At 46.9% G+C, this 26100-nt stretch overlaps 1 protein-coding gene across 1 annotated transcript; it reads right to left on the bottom strand.

Moving 5' to 3' along the window:
• Window positions 1-2026: 2026 nt before the first annotated feature.
• On the bottom strand, window positions 2027-25728 carry im:7138239 (uncharacterized protein LOC497366 homolog). Its single transcript, XM_038776566.1, has 7 exons — window positions 25659-25728; window positions 24243-24332; window positions 18134-18276; window positions 17388-17655; window positions 14513-14694; window positions 14345-14403; window positions 2027-2244 (listed from the first exon to the last, which is right to left on the bottom strand). Exons 1-7 carry the CDS (start codon window positions 25726-25728, stop codon window positions 2085-2087), a joined length of 972 nt encoding a protein of 323 aa, XP_038632494.1. The 3' UTR covers window positions 2027-2084.
• Window positions 25729-26100: the final 372 nt, after the last annotated feature.

Raw genomic sequence — 26100 nt, 5'->3', positions numbered from 1 at the left:
CTCATATCATGGTGGAATAAGTTCAGTGAAAGACAGTTGGGACATTGCCCTCAGGGCACTTTTAACTTCCACACACTAAAGTCAATAGCAAAACTCCATTCCTACAGATCACACTGCTGCAGATATAAATGCTATAAATAGAGCATAGCTGTCACAGTGCTTCAATAAGTTATGTTAATTTGAATCACCTCATTGTTGCATTGCAGAGACACTTCAGGACCATCTCATCAGCCTACTGTTTGCAAACAGGTTTAAAGGACCATCTGCTGTGTGCTAGCTGTCAACATCCAACATCAATTTAGCCAGCGGCAGAACTAAATCACAGAGGTTTCATTTAATCATCTCGCTCAATTAGTTGTATCTTTTTATATTTTTTGATTCATTTCAGACATAGAACATTTCATTAAGCAATTTTAAAATTGGAAATGACTTTGGTAAGAATCCGAGAAAATCAAATTCGCCATCGAGGGTCAGACGACGGCTTCCACAGAACGTGGGAGCCATTCATGCAATTGTTCCGGGACCTGTTTGTGGCCAACGTACAAGAGGAAGAATAGCCGGGTGGCCAAGAATCAGGGGAAAATGGACGGGAATCGGGGGAAGGTAGCCGGGGGGGGGGGGGGGGGGGGGGTGCTACGGGTTCGTTATGGGGGTTTGATGGCTAGCTAAGGCCCAAAACCAAACTGTAAATAAATGCCTATAAACATGTGCCTCGGCCATATTGGGGAATGTAAAATATGTATGCCGGCTAAAGGGGCAGCCACAGTTGTTATTATGAAGATGCTTACCTGTAAATATACATGTTAATTTTAGATATTTTTTTTTCTTTTTTTCTCTCTAATAATTTGTAATTTGTTGGATATAAAATATGAAAACTCAATAAAAAACATTTATAAAAAAAAAGAATCCGTTACCTGACTCTGAATAATTGATCTGTGCAATACCTAACTTATCAGAATGCCAGATTCTGCAGTGTGACAAACCGTTTAATGAAGGAAATATAGAAAATGCTGGAAATACTGAAGGGATCTGGCAGTATTTGTGGAGCAAGAAACAGAGTTAACATCTCGGGTCGATGACCTTTTGTCAGAGCTGGACAAATAACAAAGTTTTCACCTGTAAAGTTGCATTATTTATTCACACAATAAAGTTCATTTTACATCTGGCACAGTGTGTCCGTTCTAAACAAATGTATTAGCATATTGAATTCAGAGCTATTGGAGCTCATTCAAGAGATAGCAGCCATTGGGAACAATCTTGGACTGCTTGTTATCGCTTTCCTCAGATTGATTTGTATAATCTCCCTGCTAAAATGGGATCAATCCAATACAATAGATCCAGCCCAGTTTAACAATCTCTTGAGTCCCAATTGCTGCACATGGGTCTCAGGGCATAAATATTGAAGGGTCTGAAATTCCAATTGTGCCCTGGAGGAAGAGCAGTGAATCATCACTGGGGGAAAGCAAATGGGTCAGAACCCGGTTTCAGTCATGTGTTTTGTGATTAGCTCCCAGGTTCAATCCCCTGGTCTGTGCTGAGGTGCCAGTATTTATTAATGGATTGTTATGCCTTGGTGCTAAGGACTTAGCCAGGGTTACTGCTCCTTAACCACGCCTAATAGCTCCTGCTGGTAAGGATAGGCACGAGGAAGCTTATGATTGGATACTGGTATACATAATTCAAAAATGGCCACAAGAGAGAGGTAAAGGTGTCTGTTTAACTGGATCCAGTGTCTGGGAAAGGAAGAGACCAAAAAGTAAAATATTATACAAGACAGCATTAATGGTCACACCACAGCGTTTGTTGATTTAAAAAAAAAATTTAAAGTCCCAATTCATTTTATTTCCAAATAAGGTGCAATTTAGCATAGCCAATTCACCTACCCTGCATATCTTTGGGTTATGGGGGGGAGACCCACACAGACACAGGGAGAATGTGCAAACTCCACACGGACAATGACCCGGGGGTGGGATCGAACCTGGGTCCTCGGCACCGTGAGGCAGCAGTGCTAATCACTGAGCCACCGTGCCATCCCGGCACAGCATTTGTTGGTGTAACCCTCCATTATCTCTTTCTCTAGTTGACTATAAGTTTGCCCCAACGCATTTGCAGGATTTGATAGCATAGACAGTCCTGAACTTCCCATGTCTGCTCCGGAATGTGTGGGCTTCATATTCTCCAGGGAAGCAGCCATTTGATGAGCTGTCTTCACAAACCACGCACTGGTCCTTGCTCCGAATATCCCTGCAAAAGGGGAATAACCATCAACATCTTTTGAGAGCAGGAGAATAAACCCTGCCTGAGAAACCTGGATCAAATATCAATCAGTGAGAAGGTGGTTTGGCTTAAACTGGGATGGAATTCAAGCTGACAGACAATGTCTTTAATATGGAAATGTAGCCAAAAATTCAGTGTATCCTGATCTTGTCAAAAATCCGACTGGCTTTTAAAAACAAAGAGCTGCTTAGCATTAATTTTTTTCAGTAACATCCTCCTTTCAAATTGACTGCCGGAATTAAACAGAAGCTCTAAATTAAAACAATCAAAATTGAGCCACACAGATCACAACACAGAGCGTGCGCAGGAAAGTCAGCATCCTGGAATTCATATTCGGAAACAAACAGGTAAAATTGCGCTGAACTGTAGCCATGTGTCTTGTCATAACATCAAATAAATCCACTGGCAATAAGAACTACTGGTTTCAAACACAGAAGAACAAATACAGAACAAACCCCCATCAGTGGAAAAATGTATTTAAAAAGTCATGTCTCTCATAATATTGCAAACACTAGCTATATCAGAATGTCAAACGGAAAACTGGATTGTTTTTTGTGACTTAGACACCAGGGGCAGAATTCTCCGGGATGGCCCAGGGCCGGTGTCAAACCCCCCCCCCCCCCCCCCCCCCCCCCCCCCCCCACTGTGTCCCGAATTCTCCGCCCCCCGAGGTTCGGCGGGGGATGGGGGGGGGGAGAATCGCCCTGCGCCGGTCGGCGGCCGACCGCGGCGATTCTCCGGCCTACAATCGGCAGAAGTCCCCCCGCTGATAGGCCTCTCCCAACGGCGTGGTTTAAACCACCTACCTGACCGGCAGGATTGGCGGCGCGGGGCGATCTGACCCCGAGGGGTGCCCCCACAGTGGCCTGGCCCGCGATCGGGGCCCACCGATCGGCGGGCGGGCCTGTGCCGTGGGGGCATTCTTTCTCTTCACCATGGCGGAGGCGTTAGAGACCCCCTCCCCAGCGCATGTGCCGGTATGACATCAGCAGCCGCTGACACTCCGGTGCATGCGCGGAATTACGCCAGCCGGCGAAGTCCTTTCGGCCCTGGCTGGTGTGGGGCCAAAGGCTGTTCACGCCAGCCGGCGGAGTGGGAACCACTCCGGTCAGGGCCTAGCCCCTCAATGTGAGGGCCTGGCCCCTAAAGTTGCGGAGAATTCCGCACCTTTGGGGCGGCCAGACGCCGGAGTAGTTCACGCCACACCGACACGCCGGGACACCCTGCCCCGCCGGGTAGGGGAGAATCCCGGCCCAGATGCCTCCATTGAGTCATTCAAAGACTGAGTTCCTCTCAGTAAGTTAGACAGAGATTTGTTTCTCACAGTAAGTTAGACAGGGACTGGGTTTCTCTCAGTAAGTTAGACGGGGACTGGTTCCCTCTCAGTAAGTTAGACAGGGACAGGGTCCCTCTCAGTAAGTTAGACATGGACAGGGTCCCTCTCAGTAAGTTAGACATGGACAGGGTCCCTCTCAGTAAGTTAGACAGGGACAGGGTCCCTCTCAGTAAGTTAGACAGGGACAGGGTCCCTCTCAGTAAGTTAGACAGGGACAGGGTCCCTCTCAGTAAGTTAGACAGGGACAGGGTCCCTCTCAGTAAGTTAGACAGGGACTGGTTCCTCTCAGTAAGTTAGACAGGGACAGGGTCCCTCTCAGTAAGTTAGACAGGGACAGGGTCCCTCTCAGTAAGTTAGACAGGGACAGGGTCCCTCTCAGTAAGTTAGACAGAGACTGGTTCCTCTCAGTAAGTTAGACAGGGACTGGTTCCTCTCAGTAAGTTAGACAGGGACAGGGTCCCTCTCAGTAAGTTAGACAGGGACAGGGTCCCTCTCAGTAAGTTAGACAGGGACAGGGTCCCTCTCAGTAAGTTAGACAGAGACTGGTTCCTCTCAGTAAGTTAGACAGGGACTGGTTCCTCTCAGTAAGTTAGACAGGGACTGGGTCCCTCTCAGTAAGTTAGAAATGGACAGGGTTCCTCTCAGTAAGTTAGACAGTGACTGGGTCCCTCTCAGTAAGTTCGACATGAACAGGGTCCCTCTCAGTAAGTTAGACATGAACAGGGTCCCTCTCAGTAAGTTAGACAGGGACAGGGTCCCTCTCACTAAGTTAGACAGAGACTGGGTCCCTCTCAGTAAGTTAGACAGTGACAGGGTCCCTCTCACTAAGTTAGACAGAGACTGGGTCCCTCTCAGTAAGTTAGACAGTGACAGGGTCCCTCTCAGTAAATTAGACAGTGACAGGGTCCCTCTCACTAAGTTAGAAAGAGACTGGGTCCCTCTCAGTAAGTTAGACAGGGACAGGGTCCCTCTCAGTAAATTAGACAGGGACAGGGTTCCTCTCTGTAAGTTAGACAGAGACTGGGTCCCTCTCAGTAAGTTACACAGAGACTGGTTCCTCTCAGTAAGTTAGACAGGGACTGGTCCCTCTCAGTAAGTTAGACAGAGACTGGTTCCTCTCAGTAAGTTAGACAGGGACTGGGTCCCTCTCAGTAAGTTAGACAGAGACTGGTTCCTCTCAGTAAGTTAGACAGTGACTGGGTCCCTCTCAGTAAGTTCGACATGAAAAGGGTCCCTCTCAGTAAGTTAGACAGAGACTGGGTCCCTCTCAGTAAGTTAGACAGAGACTGGTCCCTCTCAGTAAGTTAGACAGGGACAGGGTCCCTCTCACTAAGTTAGACAGAGACTGGGTCCCTCTCAGTAAGTTAGACAGTGACAGGGTCCCTCTCACTAAGTTAGACAGAGACTGGGTCCCTCTCAGTAAATTAGACAGGGACTGGTTCCTCTCTGTAAGTTAGACAGGGACAGGGTCCCTCTCAGTAAGTTAGACATGGACAGGGTTCCTCTCAGTAAGTTAGACAGGGACAGGGTCCCTCTCAGTAAATTAGACAGGGACAGGGTTCCTCTCAGTAAGTTAGACAGGGACAGGGTCCCTCTCAGTAAGTTAGACATGGACAGGGTCCCTCTCAGTAAGTTAGATAGAGACTGGTTCCTCTCAGTAAGTTAGACATGGACAGGGTCCCTCTCAGTAAGTTAGATAGAGACTGGTTCCTCTCAGTAAGTTAGACAGGGACTGGTCCCTCTCAGTAAGTTAGACAGGGACAGGGTTCCTCTCAGTAAGTTAGACAGGGGCAGGGTTCCTCTCAGTAAGTTAGACATGGACAGGGTCCCTCTCAGTAAGTTAAACAGAGACTGGGCCCCTCTCAGTAAGTTAGACAGTGACAGGGTCCCTCTCACTAAGTTAGACAGAGACTGGGTCCCTCTCAGTAAGTTAGACAGGGACAGGGTCCCTCTCAGTAAATTAGACAGGGACTGGTTCCTCTCTGTAAGTTAGACAGAGACTGGGTCCCTCTCAGTAAGTTAGACATGGACAGGGTCCCTCTCAGTAAGTTAGATAGAGACTGGTTCCTCTCAGTAAGTTAGACATGGACAGGGTCCCTCTCCGTAAGTTAGACAGGGGCAAGGTCCCTCTCAGTAAGTTAGACAGAGACTGGGTCCCTCTCAGTAAGTTAGACAGGGACTGGTTCCTCTCAGTAAGTTAGACAGGGACAGGGTCCCTCTCAGTAAGTTAGACATGGACAGGGTCCCTCTCAGTAAGTTAGACAGAGACTGGTTCCTCTCAGTAAGTTAGACAGGGACAGGGTCCCTCTCAGTAAGTTAGACAGGGACAGGGTCCCTCTCAGTAAGTTAGACAGAGACTGGTTCCTCTCAGTAAGTTAGACAGGGACTGGGTCCCTCTCAGTAAGTTAGACAGGGACAGGGTCCCTCTCAGTAAGTTAGACAGAGACTGGTTCCTCTCAGTAAGTTAGACAGGGACTGGGTCCCTCTCAGTAAGTTAGACAGGGACTGGGTCCCTCTCAGTAAGTTAGACGTGGACAGGGGCCCTCTCAGTAAGTTAGACAGAGACTGGTTCCTCTCAGTAAGTTAGAGAGTGACTGGGTCCCTCTCAGTAAGTTCGACAGTGACAGGGTCCCTCTCACTAAGTTAGACAGAGACTGGGTCCCTCTCAGTAAGTTAGACAGGGACAGGGTCCCTCTCAGTAAGTTAGACAGGGACAGGGTCCCTCTCAGTAAGTTAGATAGAGACTGGTTCCTCTCAGTAAGTTAGACATGGACAGGGTCCCTCTCCGTAAGTTAGACAGGGGCAAGGTCCCTCTCAGTAAGTTAGACAGAGACTGGGTCCCTCTCAGTAAGTTAGACAGGGACTGGTTCCTCTCAGTAAGTTAGACAGGGACTGGGTCCCTCTCAGTAAGTTAGACAGAGACTGGTTCCTCTCAGTAAGTTAGACAGTGACTGGGTCCCTCTCAGTAAGTTCGACATGAAAAGGGTCCCTCTCAGTAAGTTAGACAGAGACTGGGTCCCTCTCAGTAAGTTAGACAGAGACTGGTCCCTCTCAGTAAGTTAGACAGGGACAGGGTCCCTCTCACTAAGTTAGACAGAGACTGGGTCCCTCTCAGTAAGTTAGACAGTGACAGGGTCCCTCTCACTAAGTTAGACAGAGACTGGGTCCCTCTCAGTAAATTAGACAGGGACTGGTTCCTCTCTGTAAGTTAGACAGGGACAGGGTCCCTCTCAGTAAGTTAGACATGGACAGGGTTCCTCTCAGTAAGTTAGACAGGGACAGGGTCCCTCTCAGTAAATTAGACAGGGACAGGGTTCCTCTCAGTAAGTTAGACAGGGACAGGGTCCCTCTCAGTAAGTTAGACATGGACAGGGTCCCTCTCAGTAAGTTAGATAGAGACTGGTTCCTCTCAGTAAGTTAGACAGGGACTGGTCCCTCTCAGTAAGTTAGACAGGGACAGGGTTCCTCTCAGTAAGTTAGACAGGGACAGGGTTCCTCTCAGTAAGTTAGACATGGACAGGGTCCCTCTCAGTAAGTTAAACAGAGACTGGGCCCCTCTCAGTAAGTTAGACAGTGACAGGGTCCCTCTCACTAAGTTAGACAGAGACTGGGTCCCTCTCAGTAAGTTAGACAGGGACAGGGTCCCTCTCAGTAAATTAGACAGGGACTGGTTCCTCTCTGTAAGTTAGACAGAGACTGGGTCCCTCTCAGTAAGTTAGACATGGACAGGGTCCCTCTCAGTAAGTTAGATAGAGACTGGTTCCTCTCAGTAAGTTAGACATGGACAGGGTCCCTCTCCGTAAGCTAGACAGGGGCAAGGTCCCTCTCAGTAAGTTAGACAGAGACTGGGTCCCTCTCAGTAAGTTAGACAGGGACTGGTTCCTCTCAGTAAGTTAGACAGGGACAGGGTCCCTCTCAGTAAGTTAGACATGGACAGGGTCCCTCTCAGTAAGTTAGACAGAGACTGGTTCCTCTCAGTAAGTTAGACAGGGACAGGGTCCCTCTCAGTAAGTTAGACAGGGACAGGGTCCCTCTCAGTAAGTTAGACAGAGACTGGTTCCTCTCAGTAAGTTAGACGGGGACTGGGTCCCTCTCAGTAAGTTAGACAGGGACAGGGTCCCTCTCAGTAAGTTAGACAGAGACTGGTTCCTCTCAGTAAGTTAGACAGGGACTGGGTCCCTCTCAGTAAGTTAGACAGGGACTGGGTCCCTCTCAGTAAGTTAGACGTGGACAGGGGCCCTCTCAGTAAGTTAGACAGAGACTGGTTCCTCTCAGTAAGTTAGACAGTGACTGGGTCCCTCTCAGTAAGTTCGACAGTGACAGGGTCCCTCTCACTAAGTTAGACAGAGACTGGGTCCCTCTCAGTAAGTTAGACAGGGACAGGGTCCCTCTCAGTAAGTTAGACAGGGACAGGGTCCCTCTCAGTAAGTTAGATAGAGACTGGTTCCTCTCAGTAAGTTAGACATGGACAGGGTCCCTCTCCGTAAGTTAGACAGGGGCAAGGTCCCTCTCAGTAAGTTAGACAGGGACAGGGTCCCTCTCAGTAAGTTAGACAGGGACTGGTTCCTCTCAGTAAGTTAGACAGAGACTGGGTCCCTCCCAGTAAGTTAGACAGTGACAGGGTCCCTCTCACTAAGTTAGACAGAGACTGGGTCCCTCTCAGTAAGTTAGACAGGGACAGGGTCCCTCTCAGTAAATTAGACAGTGACAAGGTCCCTCTCTGTAAGTTAGACAGAGACTGGGTCCCTCTCAGTAAGTTAGACAGAGACTGGTTCCTCTCAGTAAGTTAGACAGAGACTGGTTCCTCTCAGTAAGTTAGACAGGGACTGGGTCCCTCTCAGTAAGTTAGACATGGACAGGGTCCCTCTCAGTAAGTTAGACAGAGACTGGTTCCTCTCAGTAAGTTAGACAGTGACTGGGTCCCTCTCAGTAAGTTCGACATGAACAGGGTCCCTCTCAGTAAGTTAGACATGGACAGGGTCCCTCTCAGTAAGTTAGACAGAGACTGGTCCCTCTCTGTAAGTTAGACAGGGACAGGGTCCCTCTCACTAAGTTAGACAGAGACTGGGTCCCTCTCACTAAGTTAGACAGAGACTGGGTCCCTCTCAGTAAATTAAACATGGACAGGGTCCCTCTCAGTAAGTTAGACAGAGACTGGTCCCTCTCAGTAAGTTAGACAGGGACAGGGTTCCTCTCAATAAGTTAGACAGGGACAGGGTCCCTCTCAGTAAGTTAGACAGGGACTGGTTCCTCTCTGTAAGTTAGACAGGGACAGGGTTCCTCTCAGTAAGTTAGACAGGGACAGGGTCCCTCTCAGTAAATTAGACAGGGACTGGTTCCTCTCTGTAAGTTAGACAGGGACAGGGTTCCTCTCAGTAAGTTAGACAGGGACAGGGTCCCTCTCAGTAAATTAGACAGGGACAGGGTTCCTCTCAGTAAGTTAGACAGGGACAGGGTCCCTCTCAGTAAGTTAGACATGGACAGGGTCCCTCTCAGTAAGTTAGATAGAGACTGGTTCCTCTCAGTAAGTTAGACATGGACAGGGTCCCTCTCAGTAAGTTAGATAGAGACTGGTTCCTCTCAGTAAGTTAGACAGGTACTTGTCCCTCTCAGTAAGTTAGACAGGGACAGGGTTCCTCTCAGTAAGTTAGACATGGACTGGGTCCCTCTCAGTAAGTTAGACAGAGACTGGTTCCTCTCAGTAAGTTAGACAGAGACTGGTTCCTCTCAGTAAGTTAGACAGGGACTGGGTCCCTCTCAGTAAGTTAGACATGGACAGGGTCCCTCTCAGTAAGTTAGACAGAGACTGGTTCCTCTCAGTAAGTTAGACAGTGACTGGGTCCCTCTCAGTAAGTTCGACATGAACAGGGTCCCTCTCAGTAAGTTAGACATGGACAGGGTCCCTCTCAGTAAGTTAGACAGAGACTGGTCCCTCTCTGTAAGTTAGACAGGGACAGGGTCCCTCTCACTAAGTTAGACAGAGACTGGGTCCCTCTCACTAAGTTAGACAGAGACTGGGTCCCTCTCAGTAAATTAAACATGGACAGGGTCCCTCTCAGTAAGTTAGACAGAGACTGGTCCCTCTCAGTAAGTTAGACAGGGACAGGGTTCCTCTCAATAAGTTAGACAGGGACAGGGTCCCTCTCAGTAAGTTAGACAGGGGCTGGTTCCTCTCTGTAAGTTAGACAGGGACAGGGTTCCTCTCAGTAAGTTAGACAGGGACAGGGTCCCTCTCAGTAAATTAGACAGGGACAGGGTTCCTCTCAGTAAGTTAGACAGAGACTGGTTCCTCTCTGTAAGTTAGACAGGGACAGGGTTCCTCTCAGTAAGTTAGACAGGGACAGGGTCCCTCTCAGTAAATTAGACAGGGACAGGGTTCCTCTCAGTAAGTTAGACAGGGACAGGGTCCCTCTCAGTAAGTTAGACATGGACAGGGTCCCTCTCAGTAAGTTAGACAGGGACAGGGTCCCTCTCAGTAAGTTAGACAGGGACTGGTTCCTCTCAGTAAGTTAGACAGGGACAGGGTCCCTCTCAGTAAGTTAGACATGGACAGGGTCCCTCTCAGTAAGTTAGACAGAGTCTGGTTCCTCTCAGTAAGTTAGATAGAGACTGGTTCCTCTCAGTAAGTTAGACATGGACAGGGTCCCTCTTAGTAAGTTAGATAGAGACTGGTTCCTCTCAGTAAGTTAGACAGGTACTTGTCCCTCTCAGTAAGTTAGACAGGGACAGGGTTCCTCTCAGTAAGTTAGACATGGACAGGGTCCCTCTCAGTAAGTTAAACAGAGACTGGGTCCCTCTCAGTAAGTTAGACAGTGACAGGGTCCCTCTCACTAAGTTAGACAGAGACTGGGCCCCTCTCAGTAAGTTAGACAGGGACAGGGTCCCTCTCAATAAATTAGACAGGGACTGGTTCCTCTCTGTAAGTTAGACAGAGACTGGGTCCCTCTCAGTAAGTTAGACATGGACAGGGTCCCTCTCAGTAAGTTAGATAGAGACTGGTTCCTCTCAGTAAGTTAGACATGGACAGGGTCCCTCTCCGTAAGTTAGACAGGGGCAAGGTCCCTCTCAGTAAGTTAGACAGGGACAGGGTCCCTCTCAGTAAGTTAGACAGGGACTGGTTCCTCTCAGTAAGTTAGACAGGGACAGGGTCCCTCTCAGTAAGTTAGACATGGACAGGGTCCCTCTCAGTAAGTTAGACAGAGTCTGGTTCCTCTCAGTAAGTTAGACAGGGACAGGGTCCCTCTCAGTAAGTTAGACAGGGACAGGGTCCCTCTCAGTAAGTTAGACAGAGACTGGTTCCTCTCAGTAAGTTAGACAGTGACTGGGTCCCTCTCAGTAAGTTAGACAGAGACTGGTCCCTCTCAGTATGTTAGACAGGGGCAAGGTCCCTCTCAGTAAGTTAGACAGGGACTGGTCCCTCTCAGTAAGTTAGACATGGACAGGGTCCCTCTCAGTAAGTTAGACAGGGACTGGTTCCTCTCAGTAAGTTAGACAGGGACTGGGTCCCTCTCAGTAAGTTAGACAGGGACAGGGTCCCTCTCACTAAGTTAGACAGAGACTGGGCCCCTCTCAGTAAGTTAGACAGGGACAGGGTCCCTCTCAATAAATTAGACAGGGACTGGTTCCTCTCTGTAAGTTAGACAGAGACTGGGTCCCTCTCAGTAAGTTAGACATGGACAGGGTCCATCTCAGTAAGTTAGATAGAGACTGGTTCCTCTCAGTAAGTTAGACATGGACAGGGTCCCTCTCCGTAAGTTAGACAGGGGCAAGGTCCCTCTCAGTAAGTTAGACAGGGACAGGGTCCCTCTCAGTAAGTTAGACAGGGACTGGTTCCTCTCAGTAAGTTAGACAGGGACAGGGTCCCTCTCAGTAAGTTAGACATGGACAGGGTCCCTCTCAGTAAGTTAGACAGAGTCTGGTTCCTCTCAGTAAGTTAGACAGGGACAGGGTCCCTCTCAGTAAGTTAGACAGGGACAGGGTCCCTCTCAGTAAGTTAGACAGAGACTGGTTCCTCTCAGTAAGTTAGACAGTGACTGGGTCCCTCTCAGTAAGTTAGACAGAGACTGGTCCCTCTCAGTATGTTAGACAGGGGCAAGGTCCCTCTCAGTAAGTTAGACAGGGACTGGTCCCTCTCAGTAAGTTAGACATGGACAGGGTCCCTCTCAGTAAGTTAGACAGGGACTGGTTCCTCTCAGTAAGTTAGACAGGGACTGGGTCCCTCTCAGTAAGTTAGACAGGGACAGGGTCCCTCTCAGTAAGTTAGACAGAGACTGGTTCCTCTCAGTAAGTTAGACAGGGACTGGTTCCTCTCAGTAAGTTAGACAGGGACAGGGTCCCTCTCAGTAAGTTAGACAGGGACTGGGTCCCTCTCAGTAAGTTAGACAGGGACTGGGTCCCTCTCAGTAAGTTAGACAGGGACTGGTTCCTCTCAGTAAGTTAGACAGAGACTGGGTCCCTCTCAGTAAGTTAGACAGGGACTGGGTCCCTCTCAGTAAGTTAGACAGGGATTGGGTCCCTCTCAGTAAGTTAGACATGGACAGGGTCCCTCTCAGTAAGTTAGACAGGGACAGGGTCCCTCTCAGTAAGTTAGACAGGGACAGGGTTCCTCTCAGTAAGTTAGACAGGGACAGGGTCCCTCTGAGTAAGTTAGACAGGGACTGGTTCCTCTCAGTAAGTTAGACAGGGACAGGGTTCCTCTCAGTAAGTTAGACGGGGACTGGGTATGTCTTGAGTAAAGTACATGGAAATTGGGTACCTCTACCACTGAAGTTACAAATAAGCAGGTAACTTTTGTTTGTCCTACCTCTATTATTGTGTTGGTCTGCTGAAGAATTTTGTATTGTGGAGCATGTGTGCTCTCATTTGTAAACCATTTTCTGATTGCAAAACCTAAGAGCCCAGGTCTGTGGTGCTGGATACCATGCAGGTGAGGTAAATCATTTAATACTGTGATTAACTGAAGGCATCTTGTGTACTAAAAGCTTAAAGGTTTCACATGGGGAAAAAAACTGGCAAGTAAGACCTTGTACATTGAAAATTTTAAAGGTCTTACTTTTAAATTAAAGACCCATGGGTGTGTGAGCTTCAAAATGACATTCGATATCATCAGTAGCTCATCAATTAACATTTCTCTGACAACTATTTTAAAACATAAGAAATTTAAAGGAACTGACACTTCCCCTGAAACTGTGATCCAGTGAACACCTGAGAAATGCACTAAGTATTCTTCTGGTGAAAATGTCATCGTTTCTTAAGGCAGTTTGGCATAAAGTGTTAAAGAATTGAATAAAGTTCGAGTCAGGAAGGTCTAGAAAGCATACAAATCCTTTCAAAAGATCCCCAAAAAAATAAATGATGCTCAATATCATCATAAAATAATTGATTATTTCTGACTTTTTGTTTTGCCCCTTTGATGTTTCTGTTCCTGTGCTGCATTTTATGAGAGTAATTTCATTTTACTGTTCCATTAGCATCAAAGCAAATTCATTTAATCTTGTTTGCCTGCTTTATTTCCATATCCATTCATCTCTCTTTCCTTTAACCACAGAGCTAACTTAGTTTTAAGTGCTGGCATGGTGGTAGAACTTCCTTCGGGATTTCTCCCAAACTCCCTCTGAAACTTTGACAGAAACCCGGAGAAACGGCATAGACAGCTGCTTATGCTGTTGAACAGGATTTCCGCGAATGTCATTGTGACAGGTTGGTGGAACCTTGTAGGTATTATTATGCTCTCTGCTTCAATAATGGACACCAGTATTGCGTTCAATAGCCTCTGTGTAAATCGTTGCTGCTGGACTCCATCGTAAATCTCTCCTATTTAATTACATCCCCTCATTTTGGCCTCCTCAATCAATGGAGTCTGTTTTTATCAGTTCTGCCCCGGCCTCTCATAGTTTCAAACACCTTTTTTTAAATCACCCTGTAATCTCTCTTCAAACACCAACAATGTTTCACCTCTAACTTGAGATTTGTATTTCCCTTACAGCAGGCCGCTTCCTGTCAAATCCTTACTGTATCCTTTATTATCTTAATATTCTTCTGAGAATATGGAGCCAAAAACTGCACAAAGTAACTCCAGCTGTGATTTTACTATGGTTAAAAATGAATTTGCCATTACATCATGACTTTTGTACTGTGCACATCGTTTCACAAGGCACAGCATGCCATTAGCCTTTTTTGGTTGTAGTTATTTGAGGTGCTGCTTTTGATATCTCGTGAGTTTGAGCCCTTAAATCAGCCTACTCTTGCTCACAACACAGCCTTCCCCTATCAATGTACGATTACTATTTTAAAAATGTTTCTTGTGCAGAAGTACAGGGAGAAGCTGGGATCAGTTAGCTCAGTTGGTTCGTTTTGCGGAGCGATGCCAACAGTGTGGGTGCAATTCCCGTACTGGTTGAGGTTGTCCTCAGAAGGCCCCGCCTTCTCACCCCTCACCCGAGGCGTGGTGACCCTCAGGTTAAATCACCACCAGTCCGCTCTCTTTCAAAAGGGGAGTGCAGCCTATGGTCCTCAGGGGGCTAAGGGGACTTTCTTCCTTCAGAGGGAGAAGCTGTTTCTTGAGCTTGGACTCCAAGCCTCTGTAGGCAGCATTACCAACTCATTTAACTTGCAGATCTGTCATAGAAGATGCAGCATCCACTGGCATGTCACTATTAGTGAAACTCAGCATCAAGCTGTGTCTTTTGGAAAAGATGGGGATGGGAGAAGACTAGGACCAGCTGTGCTTACCTTACGAGATCGCCACTTCCTGCAGTACATACTCCCAAACATCTGCCAACATCGATTTCCTGTAAGATTATCACAACAAAGAGGCACAGTCACTTCAGGAACCTGCGGACGAACAACAGCCAAACACTGAGCAAACTGCAGCTGCTGCGTAATTAACACCTCCAGTACCTTGAGCCTCTCTTCCTTCTCACCGCTGGAGTTAACGGTGATCACACAGTAATACTCCACATGGGGCAGTCTGTAGCAGCTCTCTCTGATCTCGCACAATTCAACAGTTTGAATAAGCTCCAATCCGTTTGGACTCTCTAATACAACTGATTCAAATTTGGTTGGTACACATCCCAGACCACCTGCAGGGAGTAAACAAAATAAGGGCAATATACGTCAAGGAAATTCCCAACCTTCTTCTGGATTTACTCAGGGAAAAGTACATCTGCAGCCATCACCTCAAGAGGGAGATATCTAGCTCATAGCAGTGGTAAGCGCTGGTTTTTAATATAAGCCATGACTCTGCACTTTTGGGTCAGTTCTGTGCAATGATGCTGCATAATTGGAGGAGAAGTAAATGGTCTGAAACTTTTCTTTTGTTGACCCAATCTTCACTGCAAGAAGTGAACCACCACTGAAATCTTTTTAATTAGGCCAAGAATAATGTTTACCATAATTTTTATATCTTCCTAGAAGTCAATGGTCCAGAAACCATCACCAACCAATTTTCCGGTTGCTCTTTACCCCTCACCTTCCTTAACATCCCAGCTATCTTTTGCCTTCATATTTCTCCTCCTGTATCTCCTGATTTCAATCGGGCTGCAGTCCCAGGTTTGATGGAAACCAAATGGGGTGTTCCTGATGTTATATTACATACACAGCCAGAGTCAACGAAAATGATAGAATGGACTGTGATTCATCATCTGTTTTACGCTACTGCGCACAGAATCTAGCCCTCTGAGGCTACACATAGAGAACACTCATTTAAATTATACAGTAAAGTTGGGCTGAAGCTTTCTGACCTTGTTGGGGGAGGGGGGGGGGGGGGGGGGGGGGGGGGGGAGACATTCTGAGATTGGCCAGTATTATCTGTTTTTCATTCACATTCCAGCATCCGCAATAATTTGCTTTTATCCGGGCAGCTTTACTTGGGTCTCTGCTGGTTTAACAGCTGCTTATTACATCCTGGCCTCACATACGGTGATTGGCAGTGAAACTCTCATTAAAACCCTTTCCGGTTCCAGTTCCAGAGAACCAATGAAACCCTGAATTAATATAGTTTCAAAGGATAGCCATCGAGAAAATGTTTCCACTTGTGGTGGATTCCCAAATTATGGGTCATAGGTATAAGGAAATGGGCAAGGTTTTTGGGCTCTTCCCCTTGGCAGGATCTTACGGTTACCCATTGAAGGCGGCTCCCAGCAGCGGGTTACCTGGCGGTTGGACGGGCGAGCCACGGAAATCGTTATAGACATCAGCGAGACCAGAAGATCCTGCTGGCAGCCAGCGGCGAGCCGCCTCCATCGCAGAATATACGCCACGCGGCAGCCAGAAAGTCCCTCCCCATTAATGCCTAATAAATCCTGGATGGAGTTCAGGATAAACGTCTTTACTCAGCAAATGTGGAAATGGAAAATGGTTAGAATGTTGGGGCAAATTATCATAGATACATTTGAGAGGAAGATGGATAAGTAAAAGAGGCAGAAGTAGGATATGCTGATAGAGGTGGTTACAGGGGATCATGGGGTGAATAACAAATGTCCTTTCTTTGTAAATTCTACATGATTTTTGTTTCTTTGTTTTGACCCAAAGACTCAAATAATGAGGCAACAGTCTACAAAAGAGAAAATAAAAATACAGAATGTTATACCAAAATGCTGCTGCTTATACTCTCTTTATTCTCAGTGACATTCCCATTAACTGCCTGCACAGACTTATACTGAATGTAGATTCCTGAACAACCAATCGTCATTAAATCACAACCATCCAATTCAATTAAATTCCCATCAGTTGCTAGTGTTCCCTTCCCTCAGAGAATATTGTATGTTAAAAAGATTTGAGTGAGGTCACCCAGGTGGGTCAAGAGAACACTTCAGCTGCCAACATACGCCGACATCTTTCACATCAGCCCGCCTCACACATCGCTGCTCTCCACCCATCCCCTCTCTCCACCCATCAGCCCTCTCCACCCATCAGCTCTCTCCACCCATCACCCCTCTCTACCCACCACCCATCTCCACCCATCAAACGTAACCCACCCATCAACCCTCTCAGCCCATCGCTCCTCTCCATCCACCCATCACCCCTCTCCACCCACCACATGTCTCCACCCATCAACCCTCCCCACCCACCAACCCACTCTGCCCGTCACGCTCTGCCCGTCACCCATCTCCACCTACCATGCTTCTCCACCAACCATTCCTCTCCACCCATCATTGCTCTCCACCTTTCCACTCATTAAAAAAAAATATTAGAGTATCCAATTAATTTTTTCCAATTAAGGGGCAATTTAGCGTGGCCAATCCATCTACCCTGCACATCTTGGGTTGTGAGGGTGAAACCCACGCAAACACGGGGAGAATGTGCAAACTTCACATGGACAGTGACCCAGAGCCGGGATCGAACCTGGGACCTCAGCGTCCTGAGGCAGCAGTGCTAACCACTGCACCACCGTGCTGCACTCTTTCCACTCATTACTCCTCCCCACCCATCATCCCTCCCGATCCATCAGACCCCCCCCCCAAATCACCTCTTCCCACCCACCATTCCTCTCCACCCATCACCCCTCTTGAACCACCACATCTCCCCACCCATTACCCCTCCCTACCTATCACCCCATTATACCAATTGCCCCTCTCCACCCACCAATCCCCCCACTCCACCCACCAATCACCCCTCTCCACAAAATTGGCTGTCATTTTTCCTAAAATATAATGGTTACTACACTTCAAGAAGTAGTTTATTGGCTTTGGGACATCCTGAGGCCAAAAAAAGGGGGGATATAAATGTAAGTCCTTTGTTCTTTTACTAATAGCTAACCACTGGATTGAAGTACCTGGAGCTGTTGGGTTGGAACACTTGCCCACATCTACAGTGACCTCCAGTGGACTGTCAGGTGAGTATGTTTTCAGCAGAAGTGATCGAACACACGCTGTTGGTCTCACATTGCACTGACACTCCTCAATCACCTCCAGCTCTCGGACTCCGTCGAACAGCTGAAATCGCTCGACCCTCATGCGCACTGGCTCACACAGAGAATCACGTGGACACGATGAATCCATTGGTGTCCCAGAAAGTTCCAATGTGTGCTCCAACAGCCACTTCTGCAGGAAGGAGACGAAGCAATGTGAGACAGGGTTCTAAATTAATCTTATACAATGTTATACAATGGTCTAAATAACATATCACCAATTCGTAATAATAATCAGGTGATCAGGTCCATTGCATTTAACACTAACACCCCATTTCCATAGGAATCATCTTTCTATTGCTGCAGAAATCCTGTTCATACTGAAACCCCCGTTTATACTTTAGAAAAGACTTTTGCAGAATAGCAGGATGCTCAGATGCTGTAGATCTGAAATAAAAACAGAAAGTGCTTGAAAATAGCAGGACAGGCACCATCTATTGAGAGAGAAACAGAGGTAATGTTTCAGGACGATGACCTTTGACAGAAGAATTGGGTTTGCACCCACCACTGAGGGAATTCACTGCCGCTGTCCCTCTACAGAATACCGATAAAAAAAGTTTGAATTTTAATTATTTCTGTGAGTTAAAATGAACAGTGTTCTTTTGAATCACCTTTTTAGTTTGGAGTTGTTCCAGCACAGAGAGATGTTTAGGGAATCCCAGGAGTTCAGAGTTGTAGTTTACCGATCTCTGGGGGTTGCCACATTGAGAATGACATTTCCCAATGTCCATACTGACAGGGCTGCTGGAGACATCTGCGAGGACAAAATGGTACCGGTCACAAAGGAGCAGCATGGCCGACATTGATACTATATTTAAAATGGAAATTGCATCATTTTACGAAAACATCTTCTCAACTCAAGCTCGTTGAAAGCACTACAAGCAACACGACCAAAAGAATTTTGCAAACTGAGCTGTCATCGAGGAAACATAGTGACAAACTGGGTGAGGTAGATGAAGTTCTGCCTGAGAGAGACAGTAAATCAGACAAGAGGGACTGCATGGGCCCAATATAGAGAACAAAGGAAAGAGGAGCATGAGTAGATCATAAGCTTCTCCTGAGACTGTGCCCCATGTTTGCGATACCCCAGTGAGGGGAAACAACCTCACTGTATCTACGCCGTCAAACCCCTCAGAAATTTTGTATGTTTCAGTGAGATTACCACTCATTCCTCTAAACTCCAGAGATGATAGGGCAGCACGGTAGCATAGTGGTTAGCACAATTGCTTCACAGCTCCAGGGTCCCAGGTTCGGTTTCCGGCTTGGGTCACTGTCTGTGCGGAGTCTGCACGTTCTCCCCGTGTGTGCGTGGGTTTCCTCCGGGTGCTCCGGTTTCCTCCCACAGTCCAAAGATGTGCAGGTTAGATGGATTGGCCATGCTAAATTGCCCTTAGTGTCCAAAATTGCCCTTAGTGTTGGGTGGGGTTACTGGGTTATGGGGATAGGGTGGAGGTGTGGGCTTGGGTAGGGTACTCTTTCAAAAGAGCCGGTGCAGACTCGATGCGCCGAATGGCCTCCTTCTGCACTGTAAATTCTATGATATGGTTCGTCAACTCTGCTCCACCATTCGTTTTGATCGTGCTGACCTTGGCTTTTAACTCCATTTTCCTGCCCACTCATCATACTCCTCGATACCCCGATAGCTTGTTGTGTTCAGTGCTCGTTGTCTAGCAAGGAATCCACAGAACTGCTTGTGACTTGTCCAAACCAGGATCTTTATTAGTAAACACGTGGTAAGGTAACAATCAGATACAGAGCAAATTATCATGGAGTTTCTTTATACTCCCCTGGAACTACCCTTATGCACAACAGTCCTCATGAACATCTTACAAACTTCTCTGGATCACCGGATCTGCCCTGACTTATATCTGAGTGCCTTGTCACATGACCACTGTCTCAACACCGCATGGTGGATCTGTACCGCCACCTGCTGGTTGGAGGTCGCACCACCAACTATCTACAATATTGTTTACAGGCATATCACCACATAGCTCAGCCTGAGACATATTCAACGAGGGAGCATGCACAACCTACCTGCGTAGAGAATTCCAAAGGTTCATAAACCTTCGATTGAAGAAATTAATTTTCATCTCAGTTCTGAAGGATTGCCTGCTTCTCCTGAGACTGTGCCCCATGTTTTCGATACCCCAGTGAGAGGAAACAACCTCACTGTATTTACCCCGTCAAACCCCTCAGAATGTTTGTATCAGTGAGATTACCACTCATTCCTCTCAACTCCAGACATGATAGATCCAATTTACTCAGCCTCACAAATAGGGCAACTCCCTCATCCCAGGACCAATCTACCGAAGCTTAGCTGTACCGTCTCCAATGCAAATGTAAAGTAAGTAAAGTCGCCATAGTCCAAGATGGGGTGTTTTTCCTTCTGAGGGGGAGAGCTGACTGATGGTGAGTGGCTAGATTGAGAAGGCAGGGCCTTCATGAATATTCTCGGCTGGTACGGGAATTGAACCCACGCTGCTGGCCTCGTTCTGCATTACAAACCATCTGTCCAGCCAACTGAGCTAAACTGGCTCCCTATGTATATGCTCCCATTAATATGGAGACCAAAACTGCACACTGTATTCCAGATGTGGCCTTATGCATTTGCAGGAAGCTATTCTTGTATTTATTGTCCTTGCAATTAAGGACAACGTACCACTTGCTTTCCCAGTTATTTACTATACCAGCATGCATACTTTCTGTGTTCCTTACCAAGTCCCTGTCATCAACACCACTTACAAGCTTCATGCCTTTGAAATAATATTCTGTTTTTCGATTCTCGCAAGCAAAATGACCTCAGATTTCTCCACACTATTCATTTAGACGTGTCACCATTCTGAGCCCTCATGCCTCACTCTGAAATAAAAATCGGCAGAGATGTGAATCGATTGGCCAATTTGCTTTTACACTGTTGGACAAAGTCAAAATGAGCCTTTCATAATTTACATAATAATCTAAAATGTCTGCCCCCACCGGGGGGGACCTCGTACACTTGAGCTGACCTGCACTTGCAGCTGTGACTATTGATGCGACCTCATCCGAAAGGTTTAACTCTGATTACCCAATTACCTCAGGCAGATTCAGTGCCATTTCTTCACCTTTTAAAAAGATGCCTTGCACTCAATAAAGAAAGTCAGTTCCTTGGTCTCTTGCTCCTAAACAGTCGATGATCTTGACCCACTTCATGATGGTTAACTGATCACTTAGGGACTGTCAGAGCTGTTGCTCTTCATCCACCTACAAATCACCTTTCTTCTCTCTCTCTCTCTCTCTCTCTCTCTCTCTCCTCTCTCTCTCTCTCTCTCTCTCTCTCTCTCTCCCCCCCCCCCCCCCCCCCCCCCCCCCATGCCCTCCATACCCTGCCATTTCACAGCACTACCTTCCACCCTCCTGGCTATCTCCAGCTGATGTAGAGGGGCCAATAACTGACTATTCATAACATACAGGGATGGCACGGTGGCACAGTGGTTAGCACTACTGCCTCACAGCACCAGGGACCCTGATTTGATTCTGACGTTGGATAACTGTCTGTGCATCTTCTCCCAGTGTCTGCGTGGATTTCCTCCGGGTGCTCCAGTTTCTTCCCACAGTCCAAAGAAGTGCAAGTTAGGTGGATTGGCCATGCTAAATTGCCCTTAGTGTCCAAAGATATATAGGTAAGATTACGGGGATAGGGAAGGGGAGTGGGCCTAGGTAGGGGATAGGGAAGGGGAGTGGGCTCTTTTGAAGAGTCAGTGTGGACCCGATGGGCTGAATGGCCTCCTTCTGCACTGTGGAGATTCTATGATAACAGTCAGACCATAGGAACAGGAGACAGCACCACATAAAGGTGCCAGATAGAGCTAGGGTGGCCATTTGTTCAATTTTACAATGAACAGTCTAGTTTTCAGCAGCTCTATCCTCTGTCTGGCACTGAACACCTCTGTGTCTGGTATTTTGATCCTACGATTATTAACAGCGCCCAGATCTGGCGGCCCTGGATTGCGTTGCTGGCCCACAAAAACATTGATGAGTTTGCCTCACCAGCTGCTGCCCTAGTCCCGGCTCCAGCCCACGCCTGACATGCTTGGTAACTGGGCTCGCGGGCATGGACACTCTGCGGTAACGGGCTGCATGCTTCCTTGCCACCGGAAACCAGGTGGCAACTGAGACCAACAGAGGCCTTCAACCCAGGAGAATTTAATCTAGGACAATGACTGGCTTTAACCTGCTACCTCAAAGGAAAAACTGGCCCAGGGTAAACATGGGGTGCCTCCCCACCAAAACAATCCCCAAATATAGAAAATCAGAACATTCACCGGTACTGGACTATACCCTGACATTGCAATTTTCCAAAACATTTTTTCAGTTTGTTCTTGGGATGTGTTTATCGTTGGCTGGGCCAGCATTCATTGCCCATCCCTAATTGCCCTTGAATTGAGTGGCCTTTCTAGGCCATTTCAGAGGGGGGGCAGTTAAGAGACAACCACATCACTGTGTGGCTCTGGAGTCACATGTAGGCCTGACCGTGTAAGGATGGCAGATTTCCTTCCCTGAAGGACATTAGTGAACCAGATGGGCTTTTACGACAATCGGCAATGGTTTCATGGTGATCATTAGACTTTTAATTCCAGATTTTTATTGAATTCAAATTTCACCATCTGAGATCATGCCTTCTGGTCCTAGACTCTCCCACACGGGGTCATTTATTTACGATTAGTTGGTGGTTGGATTTATACTTTTGAAACATTTTGAATTACCTGAGCTTGCACCTGTCATGTGACCAGCCCTCTTCCGACCCATGTTATCGTTGGTATCTGTCAGTGGCCACCAGGAGTAAAACTGCACCTCAAATGGAAGCATGTGAAGGAAGGTGTGTGAGAAACAGTGCAAAGCTGCAAATTAAGGAAAGGGGATGTGCTGAAAGACAGTTGAAGACAGGGAGAGAGATAGAGTGTGGAATTAATCCAAAAAATAAGAAATGAATGGAGGAGTGAAAAGACCCGCACAGAATGAGTGCATAATAATAATCTTTATTGTCACAAGTCAGCTTACATTAACACTGCAATGAAGTTACTGTGAAAATCCCCTAATCGCCCCACTCCTATAGTTCCTATGGTTCATATGGTCTGACCAGCGCCTGTTCGGGGACACAGGGAGAATTCAGAATGCCCAATCCAGCTAACAGCACGTCTTTCGGGACTTGTGGGAGGAAACCGGAGCACCCGGAGGAAACCCACGCAGACATGGGGAGAATGTGCAGACTCCACACAGACAGTGACCCAAGCCGGGAATCGAACCTGGGACCCTGGTGCTGTGAAGCAACAGTGCTACCGTGCCGCATTCCCACCTAATGAGAAATTCCAAGGGAGAGGATTTGAGGAAAGTGGGAGAGAGACTGAGATAGAAAAATAAATTATGGGTAGAAAAATCAATGTACGATTTATACTGCAGCAGGGCAGCACTGTGGCGCAGTGGTTAGCACTACTGCTTCAAGGCACCGAGGACCCCGGTTCGATCCTGGCCCCAGGTCACTGTCCGTGTGGAGTTTGCACATTCTCCCCATGTCTGCGTGTGTCTTACCCCCACAACCCAAAGATGTGCAGGGTACATGGATTGGCCACGCTAAAGTGCCCCTTAATTGGGAACAAAGAATTGAGTACTTTAAAGTTACATTTTTTTTAAAAGATTTATACTGCAGCAATGGGTCTGAGACATGTAGTGACCGTTTGGAATCCTTGACTGCACCCTTCCTGCCCAGATCCAGACCATCCTTCAAATGTTGAAATCCCTGTTCTCCCCAAAGAATCTGAATGACCTGCTGACTCTTTTATACTTTGAGTTGTATCTGAAAATCTGATGATCGCAATCCTCGATTTAAAAAAAAATTCCTGTCAGATTTTGCTTCATGAGAAACCTCTTTATGTTCTGCCTGTTCAAACATTAACATTAAGTGCCTGTCAAGTTAAAAGGAAAGCAAATCATTTCTGGCACACTACTTAATATTCCATTTATTCTGCATTTGATCTTCTGGTTTCAGACAATCTGGTTTCCAACATCTCCAGTTCATTGCTGTCTCTGCCTAGAAGGGAGCTTTCCATTGCCTGGATACAGGCTGGAGAAGGGCTGTCACCTTAACAATTAAATATCTAAATGTTTAAGGGAAAGTTTCCTAACTTTCTGACAGTTAATTTGAGTTTAAAGTAGGTTAACGAAGATTTCTAGGGTGTCAGGAAGAATGGTGAGAATTCAGGTTTGAGATTTTGCCGAATTTACAAGGTTGTTTCTGCTTGTGGGAGAATCTAGGACCAGAGGGCATAATCTCAGAGTAAGGGTCATCCATTTATGACAGAAATCTGTTATGGGATAAGGCAAAAAAGTGGAGTTGAAGATTATCAAATCAAATCAGTCACAATCGCATTGAATGGTGGAGCCAAATGGCCCACTGCTCCTATGGCTTATGGTTTTACAGTCCATGATGTTCCCCTCCAGTCAGTCTCATTCTCAGATCAGTTTGGGACCTGACTCCAGATTTATATTGTATGTTTATCATCGGTGAAAGTAAATATTGTTTAATAGCCATGCTCAATTTGCAAATAGATTTAGCTTTAGAAAGCGATAGACAGAGGCAATCTGGAAACATGGGATGGAGCGATTGAGCAGAGCCAGTATGTAGAAAGAATTGTAAAGAGGAAGTGGAATGAGATTGACTGGAAGGTCCCTATGATGGTCTCTAACCTTTCCCGATGAAGATATAATGAGGCTGTCTCCAGCAGCACTGCTTCCCTTTGAGCACAATGTTCCTGGGACCAGTCAGAATTCCAGCACCTGGACAGGAGGCATATTAATCATAAAATTATTAGCGTTACAAATATGAAAACAACTGAAGAAATGTTAAGCTTTTGAACTTGTAAGATGTTTAAATGAAGAAACGTCTTTTATATTCTAATAAGGCCCTAAACTTCATCTGAGGCCTGTTCTGTTCCTCAATTACATTTCTCACCAGCGAAAGTACAATGTTGGCTTTCACAAATACACTAGGGACACCCAGCTGGAACTCACCACCCACCTCTCCTGATGACTCCACTGTTGCTAAATCCTTAGTCTGCCTTATCCAACACCCAGTACTGGATGAACAGAAAATTATTTTGATTAAATACTGAGAACACTGAAGCCACTGTTTTTTGACCCTGCTTAAAACTCTGCTCGCTAGCTACCAAGCCCCTCCCTCACCCTGCCAACTTTCTGAGGCTAAACCAGACCATTTGTGATCTTGATATTAGGTTTGACTCCGTGATTAACTAATTACTGCATATTCATGCGTCCATTAAGATCATCTATTTCCACCTCAACAGCATCCTCCAATTTCATTCCTTCCTCAGCTCATTTCCTGCTGAAACGTTCATTCATGCCTTTGCTAGCTCTAGGTTTGATTATTCCAATACACTCCTGGCTGGTCCCCCACATTGTACCCACTGTAAACCTGAACCCATCCAACTCATCTGACTCACGCCTAGTCCAGTTCACCCTTTTACCCCTTTTCCCGCCGACCTACACTGGCGTGCGGCTTGACTTTAAATTTCTCGTCCCCATCTGAAAATTCCTTCATCGTCTTGTCCTTTCGTCTCTCTGCGACCTCCTCACGACCCTCCAAGATCTCTGTGCTCATCTAATCCTGACTCTTGAGTATCCCTGACTTTAAACACTGAACCATCGATGGCTGCACCTTCAGCTGTCTAGTCCCTAAGCTCTGGAATTCACGCCCACTCTCCACCTTTCAACTACACTGTCCTTCTTTACGCCACCCCATAAAACCTCTTTCTCTGACCACGCTTTTGGTCACCTGACCCAATGTTTCCTTCTGCGTCTCGGCGTCAAATTCTACTTTATAATACTCCTGTGAAGTGCTTTGGGATATTTTATTCCATTATAAGATGCTATATAAATGTAGGTTGTTGTTGACTGTAACCCTAAGCACCAATCGGTACTGTTAGTTGCCAGGTAACATGTGTCAGGTTCAACTGACCTACATCCTGCCACACCATCCATTGCCAGTTCATTTCTGTGTCTTTCTTTTTTTGACTGATCTATCTTTCCTTTTAACCCTAAACTTTTCCGGCAAAGTCAAGCTGGAAGCTGTTATCATGTAAGTACCTGTTAAGCCGCTGGAAAGGAGGACGAGGGCAACAAGCAGACATAGGGCATTCTCAGCCACTCCAGCCATCTTCCTACTGGGAACCTCTCGGTCTTGGCACTGGCTGGTTAGATTTGCAAAGGCTATTTATGTTCGGGGACAGAAGGCGGGATGTGTACACTGCTGACTTCATCCTTCATAAGGCACCAAACGGTGTCGAAACAGCACGTTCCAGACAAGCACTTCAAAGCGACTCTCTGCAAGTGTGGGTCTGCTTACCCCGGTGGCTGGTAGAGTTGGGTGTCATGCTTATGAATGGTATTGGCTGCGATTGTTGTTTCAACACACTTTAATTAAGTAACAAATCTGCAGTGGCCACTTTGAAACCGGGAAACTTGAAAGAATTCCTCTGGCGGCTTGGCAGAGATTAGACTAGGGGGTGAGAGGGAGGGCGTGACTAAC

Source organism: Scyliorhinus canicula, chromosome 18, assembly GCF_902713615.1.
Source record: "Scyliorhinus canicula chromosome 18, sScyCan1.1, whole genome shotgun sequence".
NCBI classification, from domain to species: domain Eukaryota; kingdom Metazoa; phylum Chordata; class Chondrichthyes; order Carcharhiniformes; family Scyliorhinidae; genus Scyliorhinus; species Scyliorhinus canicula.
Note: the sequence above shows the minus strand (reverse complement) of the source record. Positions and strands in the feature narration are given on the sequence as shown.